General features: G+C 50.0%; 1 protein-coding gene across 1 annotated transcript in view; it reads left to right on the forward strand.

The window, feature by feature from the left end:
• The window catches only part of ACAD11 (acyl-CoA dehydrogenase family member 11), a 377,035-nt gene that overhangs the window by 178,611 nt on the left and 185,390 nt on the right, over positions 1-13,034 (forward strand). The window contains exon 9 of the mRNA XM_078663849.1: positions 12,317-12,443. Within this exon, the coding sequence (XP_078519975.1) occupies positions 12,317-12,443 (127 nt within the window). The remainder of the gene's footprint in view (positions 1-12,316; positions 12,444-13,034) is intronic.

The raw sequence follows: 13,034 nt of genomic DNA on the forward strand, positions 1-13,034 counted from the left end.
GTCGGTAGCCACCGCAGGTGTGCCTTAAGGGCAAAGGAAGGGGCAGAGCACCGACGGGAGGGCCCTCACTTGCTCAGGCCACCTAGTGGCGATCGAGCCTAAATTACTGGCACAGGTCCCGGGCTGAACCCCAACTCACGTAACATACAATCATTTAGCAGAGTCAGCAGGGGTTGTGGCAGTCCATGCCGCACAGATCTCCCAGCGCCACCGGGGGGCGACTCACCCAGGCTCACCCTCGGCCATCAAGTAGTTCTTCCGCTGTGCCCGGGGTGACCGCAGGGAGGGTCACGCTATCAGTTTGGGAGTCCTCCGTGTCCGAGCGTTCTCCACCACCTCTCGTCTCCGGTGCCTCTGTCAGTGGTTCTCCCTGGGAACCCGAGATGCTGGATAGCATCTCAAGTACACCACGCCGTTCCGCCGTTGTCACCACAGCAGAAGGGCGGCCAAAACCCCCCTGGCGGTTGCGGACCCTCTTGGATCTACGTTGAAGTCCAGCCTCCGCAGTGGTTTGGAAAGAAGAGGCAGGGCCGTCCTTGCCAGCCCTAAAGAGCTCCAGCCAGCTGCACACCTCGTCAGGGGTGTCGAAGAATTTGGTCCTGCCATCCAGGATGATGCGGAGTCTCGCCGGAAAGAGCAAGGAATATTGGAGACCTTCGTTGCGCAGTTCACGCTTGATTGCCAGGAAGGAGGTTCCGCTGACGTTGAGTCTCATAGGTGTAATCCGGGAAAATGTTCACCTTACTGTTGTCCACCTGGTATGGCCCATTTTTCCTGGCGTTGTTGAGGAGCAGGTCCCTATCTCGAAAATGCAGCAACCTCGCCACCAATGGGCGCTGCGGCCGGCCCTGCTGTGGCGGTCTGGCCAGAACCCTGTGCGCCCGCTCCAGAGTGTAAAAGGAGGAAAGTCCCTCGGGCGCTACCTCCGTCTTGAGCCAGTTTTCTAGATAGGATATCATGTCGCCATCCTCGACTTTTTCTGGCAGGCCCACCACCCTGATGTTATTCCTCCTGTTGCGCCCTTCCGCCTCCTCCGCCCTCTTCTCCAGCGTATCAATTCTCGTCAGTGTATCTTTCATGACAGCTGCCAACGTCTTCTGCACTGGTTCCAGGGTTCCCATCGAATCTTCCACTTCTTTGACCCTGTCCGAGAGCTTGCCATGGTCAGCCCTGAGCAATCCCAAGCCCGTCACCACCTGGGCGATGTCCTGCTGGAGCGCTGACCTCGTGTCCGTAATGGCCGCCAAGATTTTGTCCAATTGCCGCTGAAGACTCGGGTCGGTCGGCACCTCTGGGTCCATCCGGTCACTCTTGTCCGGCAGTTCGGTATCGGAGGTGGCCTGAGCGTTCCCCTTGGCGCCCTTCGGTTTGCCCATGGTCGCCCCAAGCGTCAGCCACTAAAAGTCCAGGGCCCCAAGGAGTGGTCCCACTCGACACCCGGGAGGCTCCTCGCTGATCCACGAGCTCGGTCCAACCTCCACTCGAGTTCCCAGTCGGCACCAACAGCACGGCCAAAGGCGAAGCAGCCAGGCCCCGGCTCAGGCCAAGCAATCAGCGGGCAGCTCGACCGGATCCCGTCAGTCAGGACCAGGGGCTCCGCAGCAAGCGGCCCACCCCCCCACCATGGTCGAGGCAACACATGCGCACGTGGTGCAGGCCACTCCGTGTGTGCGAGTATCCGCGCTCCAACCAACCCTGCAGAAGTCGGGGCCTCGCCGGGAACAAGGGTAGCCGTAGGAAGAAGGAGGGCCCCTCACTGGTCGTCCTGCACCGCTGCTACCCACTTGCGCTTCCAGCAATCACCGCCGCCATCTTGGGGCTCAGACCCTCGCCTCCGCCCTGGTGGATCGCGGTCTCCCGGCGGCAGCTCCAGTCCCCTGTGCGTGTACTCCTTCGTGCCACAGTGCTGGTCCACGTTAGAGGCCTCCGGTGGGCACAGAGTAGCAGGCGGCAGCTTCCCCGGTCCGGTGAGGGTGCCGGAGAGTATCCCCAGCTCCGTCGTCCTGCAGTGCCCCGGGGGGACCCGTCGGGTGCGCTCCACAGCCAGCGAGGTCCGCCAAATGCTGGAGGCCACCGGTGATCCAGGCGACAGGCGTGCCCCGCACCTTGTCAGGAGTAGGAAGGCGGCGGGCTGGAGCCCTCCGGTCCCGCGACCCGCGAGGGCCGCCGAGTACTTTACAAGCTCCGGACCGGGGCGGGCGCCACGATGAAGGCTGCGCCACTCGCTCCTCGGCTGCCCGGTCAGGCTCCCTCTCCGCTCCCTCGGCAACTCCGAGGCACTCCGGCCGCAGGTCTCCACGTAGCGCCCCCGCACCGACCCCCGGATGAGGATCGGGGGAGCCCTGGAGCCAGTATACAGGATAAAAGCGGCTCGATCGCGGAGCCGAGAGCTCAGGCGACCTCCGCCATCGGCGCCCTAGCCACGCCCCCGAGAGTAGTAGGGTGTCATCCGCGAACATGATCGCGGAGACCCCAACCCCTGCTGTTAGAGACCGCGTTCAGGTGGGTAATTACCCCGTTGACAAAGAGGCAAAACAGGGTGGGCGCCAAGACGCACCCCTGCCTCACCCCTCTGCTAACGGGGAAGCTAGATGACAGTTTGCCTTCTCTCCCAATCCTGACCTTCGCGAAATTCTCAGTGTGGAGTCATATTATGATGTTCAGTAGAGGGGCAGGAATGCCCATATCTGAGAGCACGCTCCACAATTTCCTACGTGGGACCAGGTCATAGGCCGCACGGAGGTCCACGAATACTATATAAAGTGAGCCGCCATTAATTTTCACCGTTTTCCCAAAAAGCATGGTTAATCGGAAAATCTGGTCCGTGGTCGAGACATTCTTTCTAAAGCCCGCCTGATATGGACTTAGTATGTCAAACTCCTCCATCCAACCCTCGAGACGATCTAAAATCAGCCTCGCAAAAAGTTTCTGTGAGACATCTATTAGGCTGATCGGCCTGTAGTTGGCTGGGAGCAGAGGTGATCCCTTCTTGAAGATAGGGACTATCTCAGCTCCCAGCCAAGTACTTGGGACCGCCATGCTCCGAAGATTCCATCAAAAATGAATGCGAAATATGGGGCCCATATCCCGGGTTCATGTTTAAAAAGGTCTCCAGGGACCTTATCCAGCCCCGGGGCTTTCCCAGCAGGGAGTCTAGTAATAGCATCCCTGACCTCCCCTTCAGTGAACTCAAACTCAGATATAGCTAGATCCGAGGTAAACTCTGTGCCTATACTGTGCAGATTCCCAGTAGGGATATCCCCCTGGTATAGGGTATGGAAATGATGTTCCCACACCTCTGCGGCAATATTGGGTGCTACTGCCAGCTCCGGTTTTGCCGAGCCTGAGATTATGATTTGCCAGAATTTGCGGGCATCTTTCACTGCAAGGGCTGATGTTAGATTAGCCCAGCTCTCATTTCCCCACTCAATCGTGGCATAATGAATTAATTCACGATATGCTTTCCTCCTGAGCTTTATAAGTGCCCTGTCATTATTTTCTTTCAATGCCTCAAGGAGTTCTCTTTTTGCTAGTCTACAGGCTCTATTATACCAGCTGGGCTTACTACCTGCCCTACTCCCTCTGGAATCCGGGGGGTTTAGGATTTCAGCTAGGCTAGTAAATATTGCCCTTTTGATTTCTGCCAGCCTGTTATAGATTTCATGTGCCGGTTGTAGTGCCTTTAGCAAGCCTGCAGCTTCTAGTGTTGGGATGAGCCGAGCGTAAAGCTCCGCTACCTGATCTGGGTGGGTAACCAGCTTGTCCCATCTTACCCTGCGTCTGTTTTTTGAAAGAAGGGCCCTATTAGCTTGCCCAGACTCAAGTGTAGAACTACCCCTTAGGACACTTGGGAGTGCAAAATCAAGGATCAATGGATTGTGATCGCTCTCTCCCCTGGGAGCCACGCTGAAATCTAGAACCCTGTACCAGGAACTACATTCTACTAGAATATAGTCAAGGCGTGCCTCCCTCCCTGGTTTATTAAAAGTGTTCATTGGAGGAATATCCGATTTCACCCGACCATTACAGGCCCTAATTGAGTGGTTCAGCGTCAGGGTGGTTATTTGTAGTGCCAGAGGGGACCATGACCTTACTGGGGGCCCAGCCATCTGAGGGATTTTCCAAACATGATCCTCCTCCAGGTTTACAGCATCCATCAGACCCGCAAGTGGCTCGAAGTGGGAGTTGAAATCTCCCCCTATCACACGAGTCACTCCCTCAGGGATATCACCTAGGAAGGAGGCAAGCTCCTCAATGGCTCTAGACTCGGATGTAACACTCACAGGTCTGGTATAGATGTTAGCCAGAGCGAGTCTTGTTCCATTCTGCCACTCCAGGATCACACATTGAACATCCTCTGATGCCGTGTTCATGACCCTAGCAGTGCAGCCTAGATCAGCTCTAATCCAGATCGTTAGCCCTCCTGAGGGTCTACCCTTTCCCTACCACCTTGCGGGGACTGAGTAAGAGGCATGCCCTATTCGAAATTGTTCTTCCCGTGCCCATGTTTCCTGGAACAGGCATACATCAATCGTGTCTATAAAAGAGCCCCAGTCCGGACAGGCCAGTTTATTACCGAGACCTGCCACGTTCCAGGAAACTATTTTTATCGTGGATGGGCCGGGGGAACTGTCTTGGGCTTGGGCAGGGGGATCATTTGCACTAGGGCCTGTCAGGTCGTGATTAGTGCTTACTTGCTGCATATCCCATGTATCGGTAGCGGCCACCGGAGCCCCCTGCTGAGCTTCACTGTGAGAGTCAGTTTCCCGCATGTTACCCTGAATTGTGGGGACACGGCCCCCAAGTCTGCCCTGGGGGCGTCCCTCCCAGTGAAGTCAGTCTACCTGGTCGAGGCAGCTGTACCTGTTGGTGTGAAAATAATCAATAGGCCTAGGAGTTTCAGAGAAGTTAGACCTAGGACCTCTAGTATAACCTATGCGGCCCACCCTGCTCCACCCTTCATCCAACCGTGGCTCCCTAGGTGAGTTGGCGGGTGGGTAGAAAGAGGACAGGGAGAGAGGATGAATTACTGTGTCCCCCGTACTGCCTAACCAGTTACAGATGTGTGAAACAATGGCTGGATTCCTGAAGTTTACCAGGATGCAGTCCCCCTTGATTGTTTTTGGGGAGTATGCCACCCACGGAGCTCTTCTAACCATCAAAATTTCACTTTTAATATTCGGGGGAAGAGGTCTATGAATATTCAGCCAACTCGCCACCTTATTTTTGAGGGAAGCAAAACTTTCTACTTCAAGGTCTGTTAGCTCAGGGGCGCCAGTTAAAACCACTACGTAAGGGGCAGCCTAGGGGGTTAAGTTGACTGCCTTTTTTGAATTTGCTTGGTTTGCGTCTTGCGCAGGTCGAGGGAGAGAATTCTGCACCGGGGCAGTTGCCAATATGGGGGCGTTAGGTGGAGGGGCATTAGCTACAGTGGGAGGATTTGGAGGACAGGAAATAACTAGACTGGGGAGGGCTGATGTAGGAACGATAGGGTGGTTCAGTGGGCGGGAGATTGCTAAGGTAGGGGGGATAGGAGAAGGAACAGCCCCCCATTTGCTCCAACCATATTCTGTTTGGACCCCATGCCTTGCATTAGGTCCGCAATGCCCCCGGTGGCCCTTTCTAATGCTTGTAGTCTGCACTCAATGCAGTCTAGTCTAGCCACCAGGGGGTCCAACAGGGATTTTAGGGTATTACTCAGAGTTTGGGTACAATTGGAGTGTCGGGTAAGGCCAGATCCTGGCTAGAATCTATTCTTACTGACCGCTCCTTTCAAGTGTTTGACTTCACCTCACTGAGCAAACCTCTCGTTTGCGGTGTGCCCCAGGGCTGCTCATTAAGCCCGACACTGTTTAATGTTTATATGGAGCCACTAGCGGGTGTCGTTCGACCGTTTGGAGTGCGAATTGTCACTTACGACACCCAGCTGGTGGTGTCCCTCAACCAACTGGAATCCAACCCCGGCAATCTGATAACATGCCTGGAGGAGGTCTCCAACTGGATGACCATGTCACATCTTAAATTAAACAGCGATAAGACCGAGCTAATGATCCTGGGCAACCCCTCCCCCTGGCTCTCAAGCTACTCTGGCCCTCCTCTTTGGATTCCCCCCGGCGCACAAAGACGAAATCAAGAGCCTGGACATTTGGCTCGAAAAAGCTCTCACTTTCAACGCCCAAGCCTCAAAACTCTCAGCGATTTGCTTTGGTTTGCTAAGGGTACTTCGGAAGATTCTCCCTGTATTGCCATTCGAGGCCAGGAAGTTCATGATCCAGGGACTTATCATGTCTAGACTGGACTTTGGAAATGCGCTGTATCTGGGTGCCCCTCAGTCGACCCTAAACACACTGCAGATTGTGCAGAACTGTGCGGCCCGCACACTGCTCTAAATTCCCCGCCGAACTTCAGTCAGGGATGAACCAAGGAGCCTACACTGGCTGCCAATCAGACGAAGAATTGAATGTAAATCTCTATGCACCATCCACCGAGTAATCTGGGAAACTGGCCCGCCCATCAATCGCTCCCTGGCAATCCCATATTCTCCCACCAGGCAGCTCAGATCATCGAACTCATTTCTACTCACGGTCCCTAGGATCAAGAAAGCCAGATGCGGAGCCCGGGCCTTTTCATACAATGCATCCGGCCTCTGGAATTCCCTCCCCCTCCACCTGCGGACAGAATCTAACCTACTGGCTTTCCGCAAATTACTAAATACCCTTCTCTTCTCAAAACCCAACTAGGTCTCCTGCCCACCTCCCCTGCTAATAGTGTCTGTTAGCGCTAGGACGCCTCAGGGTAACTATCGCGCTCTATAAATTGTCTTTCCATTCCTTTCCATTCCAATTGTCCTCCCCTCGGGTATGCCCCTCCCCAAACCTGAAAGCAGTAGGCTGTACTACCGTCAGAGTCTGGGGGGGTAGGCTGCAGTTATCATATTCTAGTGGGGGGGAGACCCGGTCCGCTATGTGACCCGAAGTCTCAGTAAAGTTGGAGCGTAGATCTAATTTAAGCTTTTTCCCACCCTTGTTCTGCCACCCACGTTTCCTCTTCTGGATAGCCCCTTCCCTCACCGCTCGCAGTTGGGGGGAGCTGGTGTCCTGGGCCCCTTCAGATAATAATCCATTACTAATCGGGACAGCAGTGACCTCGAGACTAGCCGGCAGCAAGTCACTGCGCAGAGATGGTCTAGGCCTTAAATCTTGCAAAACAGATGATATTGTTCGGTCAGTGCTGTCTATAAGGGCGGTGTGAGAATCCTCGCCTCTTTCGGGGGTTTTTGCGTTCGCTATTAGACCCAAAGATGATCTCCTGACACTTTCAATGCCCTGCGAAAGTCTTCTTTCTAAAATTGTTAGTTCATTTGCCACCAGTGAGTTCGCTCTCATAAGAAAATTGTCCAAAGTACCTGCCACCATGGCAGAGGATGCCGTAGCTTTACTTCTTAATTCCCTAGTCGCCATTTTCCCCTGACTTTAGGTAGATCTTCAGTTTCAGGTTGTGAATGAACCTCGCAGAGGTCCAAAGCAGACTTGCGCGGACCAAGAGTGTGGGCCCGGTCCAGTCTTGCTCGGTCTGTAACGGGCTAGAACGGGCCCGCCCTTGGCCCGGGCTTCACCCGCGCACGTCCCGCGACACGCGGATGTGGGTGGGGCTTTGTTGGAGGAGGCGAGGGCGGGAAGAGGCTCCAGCTGCGGCGAATGCTGGACCTCGCAGTCCCACGCCCGTCCTCGCAGACCGCAAACAGGTAGGAGAAACATCCAAGTGCTTCCAAAGTTATTCCACAAGTGTCCCAGGGCTGAGGGCAACAAACGGCAGCTTTCACCAGACTCCTAACGGCTAGCGAGCAGCTCCCGCAAAGCGGGGGCCGCGAGCCGTAATGAACTGCAGGGAGGCGGGGCGGGAAGAGGCTCCAGCTGCGGCGAATGTCAAGCTGCTGAGGATGCTGGACCTCGCAGTCCCACGCCCGTCCTTGCAGACCGCAAACAGGTAGGAGAAACGTCCAAGTGCTTCCAGAGTTATTCCACAAGTGTCCCAGGGCTGAGGGCAACAAACTGCAGCTTTCACCAGACTCCTAACGGCTAGCGAGCGGCACCCAGCAGACTGTAGTGCTTTGTATCACCTACAACAGTGTTTCTCAATGTGTGGTTCTAGGGCCCCTGAGGGTCTGTGAAGCCTACTCATGAGGTCTGCGACCTGTTTTACAAAATTAAATAATATTACATTTAATAAATTATAATGAATAAAGTATATACAATTAAATATTCAAAGTTGTAAAACTTTTTCTATATTTAAATGTGAATTAAACAAAATATTTACATATTTGAGGGTTTGTTTGGTAAATACTTGTTTCTATATTTTTGTGTACTGTTTTGAAGTTCAAATCATGGAAATTGCTTAGTCCGGGGGGGGGACCCCTAGCTAACAATAGTAACTCAGTGGGTGTCCAGCATTCCAGTAATGATTCAGTGGGGTCCACAGAAGTTAAAAGGTTAGGAACCGTTTCTCTACATAAACTCATGTCAGAATGTGACAGTTGCTATTGTGCACTTGGGTGGGGGTGGCGACTCCGAAGCCTATGCTAAGCCCCCGCCCTGCCTCGATAGTACCTGTGCAGACAGCCTGGGGAGGAAAGGCATCGGGCATATACCTACACCCCTAAAAATTCAGAATGACAGAGGTTTCTGGCTAGTTGTGGTTGTCAAAGCCACCGACACGCGGGGGAGGACAGTGACGACTTTAGAGGATAGGGGACAGCTCTGCAGTGGAGTGTACTCATTTACTGGTAAAATTAAAGATAAAAGGGGGGTCAAGCCCCAGCACCAACCTCATCAATAAAATAGCTGCACTGCCACAAAGAACAAGCATTAAAAATGCAATAGGTCTTGCCTTTGATTAAGTTAAAGCCATTTGCTTTGCTATACAATACCATTAGCAAAGCAAATGGCTTTAACTTAATCAAAGGCGAGACCTATTGCATTTTCAATGCTTGTTTTACTTTCCTTGTCAAATGTGTCCCTGTGCTTAGTTTAACCTGTACCCAGGTAATAGGTGATAAGATAAGTGAGATGTGTTCTCTAATAGATGTCTTTATTTCATGTGAAGTCAACATTGACTCGTTGCATTCTTCCCCGAGTGCATGGATGATAGAACCGCTTCTTATGATAAAACATTACTGGAGACTTCCCTAAATTCACTACCTGGAGTCCCTGACAGTGTTATGTCTATTAGTTGCTCGGTGGCCCAGTAAGCCTTTCTCCCCATCTTTAGTTTCATTTTATTGAACATGATGGAAAAAACCTGACTAAAAAAAGTAGCAAAAGAGCCAGCAATTCTTCAATATTTGCTAATTAGGATCTAGAGGTTCTGTGTTTTTAATGTACTGTGCATGCATTGCTGTGAGCGCTGATTTAGTGCATTCCATGATGTAGGACTTGTAGTCCTACATCACTGCATGCCTTCAATTTTACACCTGCCTCAGCTCATAGCTTCACCTGCACTCCACATGCCTCACTGCATGGGTTTGCGTGACCTCCTGCCCCAGTGCATTGCTTCACATGCACTCCTGCATCAGTGTAGTGCATGGCTTCAAATGTACTCCTGCCACAGGTCATAGTTTCACATGTACTCCTGCCTCACTGCATGGGTTTGCGTGACCTCCTGCCCCAGTGCATAGCTTTACATGTGATCCTGCATCAGTGCAGTGCATGGCTTCAAATGTACTCCTGCCTCAGGTCATAGTTTCATGTGTACTCCTGCCTCACTGCATGGGTTTGTGTGACCGCCTGCCTCAGAGCATAGCTATACATGCCCTCCTGCATCAGTGCAGTGCATGGCTTCAAATGTACTCCTGCCTCAGGTCATAGTTTCATGTGTACTCCTGCCTCACTGCATGGGTTTGTGTGACCGCCTGCCTCAGAGCATAGCTTCACATGTGATCCTGCATCAGTGCAGTGCATGGCTTTTGATGTACTCCTGCCTCACTACATGGGTTTATGTTTACTCCTGCATCAGTCCATAGCTGCACATGTACTCCTGCATCAGTCCATTGCCAGTCTTCACATGAACTCCTGCATCAGTGCAGTACATGGCTTCAAGTGTACTCCTGCCTCAGGTCATAGCTTCACATGTACTACTGCCTCACTGAATGACTTCACGTATACTTCTGCCTAAGTGCCCAGCTTCACATGTACTCCTGCCTCACTGCATGGTTCATGTGTACTCCTGCCTCACGCATAGCTTCACATTTACTCCTGCATCAGTGCAGTGCATGGCTTCACTTGTACTCCTGCCTCACTGCATGGCTTCATGTGTACTCTTGCTTCAGTGCCCAGCTTCACATATACTCCTGCCTCACTTCATGGGTTCATGTGTACTCCTGCCTCATGCATAGCTTCACATTTACTCCTGCATCAGTGCAGTGCATGGCTTCATATGTACTCCCACCGCAGTTCATAGCTTCACATTTGTTCCTGCCTCACTGCATGGGTTCACGTGTACTCCTGCCTTAGTGCATAGCTTCACATGTACTTCTGCATTGGTGCAGTGCATGGCTTCACATGAACTCCTACATCAGTGCAGTGCATGGCTTCATGTGTACTCTTGCCTTAGTTCATAGCGTCACATGTACTTCTGCCTCACTGCATGGCTGTATGTGCACTCCGGCCTCAGTGCCCAGCTTCACATGTATTCCTACTTCAGTACATGGTTTCATGTGTACTCCTGCCTCACTCCATGGCTTCACTTGTACTCCTTCCTCAGTGGATGGCTGCCTAAGAGCATGGTTTCACATATACTTCTGCTCCTCTGCTTAATTTCACATGTATCAAAAATTAACAAAAGTGGGGGAGTATAGAGGTTGATAGATAGAATCTTCCTCCAATATAAGTATGTATAAACAAAAGGATTCTACCCTATTTGTAATTTTTAAATTTTTGAATTTTCTTTTGTGATACGTAAATAAGTGAGTGTTGCTAATCCCTTGAAATGTCAGGGAGAAGCACTAAGTGTTTTTAAAATACCCCATCACACAATAAGAATCCCATAGTGTCATGCTTCATCATAGGGTTCTTCTCGTCCCTCTACTGGGCGGGGCGTGCTTCGACCTACAAATACGCGGGAGCACTTGATTTTACATGAATAAGCAATGTGTGGTGTGGGTAGTGAGAGTGGTAGGGAGTGTGCAAAATATAAAGTTAAGGGTTATTAAACATTTCCTGGCTAGTGGAAAAAATACATTTTATTCACTTCTCTAGCTGGAAACATTAAAATGGGGAAATATATGCAGGGGGTACAAATTACGCCCTACTTGGTCGACATGTTTCGTAAGCAGTCCCCACTGCTTTACTCATCAGGACCTAATATGATCCCTGCTGCACCCAAAATGATTCTTTTTATATGTAATATGCCTATTCCTCACCAAACAGACTGCAGAAATAGGCTAGTCTGTTGACCTGGGGTACAATGCCCCCTCAATGAAAAAATAACCAAATTGGTATCTGTAAAGAGAGAAAACACAAAAATGAACAACCAGAATGGTTGTTTTTACAACACATCACCGTAACGTGGAATAGCATTAGTTTGGGAAAATTTGATGATATATTTTTCTCATAAAGTTATGCACTGTTCTTGATTCATACCTGGCTGATAGTTTGCCCAATGTTGGTATGACTTTCTCATTATTGCTCACATTAGAAATTAGACAAAAACCACAAACAACATCAAATACACATATCAATTGACCTTCGTTCATTCACACTTTCACTATTAATAAGTTGGATGACTGCCACACTGGCAGGTCAACTAAAACAAATAGATCTCTCCACGTATAAATAACCAGAACAGTAAGAACACATGTTAGAGGGCCAGTCTTCATGGGAGGATACAAAATTCTAAAAGGAGGGACTACTAAATGTATTCACCAATGAAAGGTCAGCAATTCTAAAGGGCAGCAGGAGGAACCAATTATTTTCTGTAAACTTCTATTAAAGTGTCATGTCTGGGCATTTGCAGTATCTTAAAGCGGTGCGGAGGTTCCACGTATGCTCCTCGCCCCAGCATCGAGATAGGAGCTTCAGGATGAGTAATATCCATACAAGATGGCAGTCACAGGTTACTTTATTTAAAAGTTGTTCTTGGAGATTTACACTAATCTCAAAAAGCAAACAGCCATGTTTGCAAAGGTTGCTTCTGATAAACAATTTTGATACAAGTCCTGAACAGACCCACGTAGTGTTTTGACCACTTACATATTATGTTGTCCATTGATGTAAAGAATCATTAATTTTTTCATCACCTAATAGAGTGTTTAATATTTCAGAGCATTGACTGCCACAGACCCACAGGCCAGTCCAAAAGGTGGCCTCTTTCTTCTAAGTAAGAAAGGGGAAAGGGTTCTGCTTCAGGTGAAGCAATTCATGCAGCAACACGTGTACCCAGCTCAGCAGGTAAGAGCAGGCTGCATTTATGGTGCAGTCAAGATTCATTTGTAAAAGTAACATTGTTGGGGTTGCAGTGGCAGCTACAGTGTAAACATAAAACGCAAATGCCTGAAGTGTGATCTGATTTTTGCCTCATTGATGTCAGTCAAGGGTAAGTTTATTTAGATCGTAATCTTTAAACCAATATACAATATACAGTACTATATGCATTAAAAATATTATCTATTGACAACGGTTCAAACAAAACTCTTGTTAAAATCTCATTTCTTAAAAGAATGGTGTAAATGGAGTTCTCCCAGTCATATGACATTTGGAGAGAGGTGCACGTATTCACAATTACTCCAAATAATTTTTGTCCTAATAAAATTCATAAAACCGATTTTCTCTAGACATATTTCTATCTAAAACATTAAAACCTATTCCTAACTTATTATAAGACTCTGTACAACCTTTATAAATTTCCCAAGTGCAATTGCAATATCAATGCTTGGAAGTTCGGTAATTAGCTCAAGTGCTTGTCTCCTATTTCTTATATCATATTTTATAAATATTGGACGCAGCCAAAGTTTACGCTGTTCTAAAATATTTATACTGTCC

The sequence above is a fragment of the Lissotriton helveticus genome, chromosome 10 (assembly GCF_964261635.1).
Source record: "Lissotriton helveticus chromosome 10, aLisHel1.1, whole genome shotgun sequence".
Taxonomy (NCBI): Eukaryota; Metazoa; Chordata; class Amphibia; order Caudata; family Salamandridae; genus Lissotriton; species Lissotriton helveticus.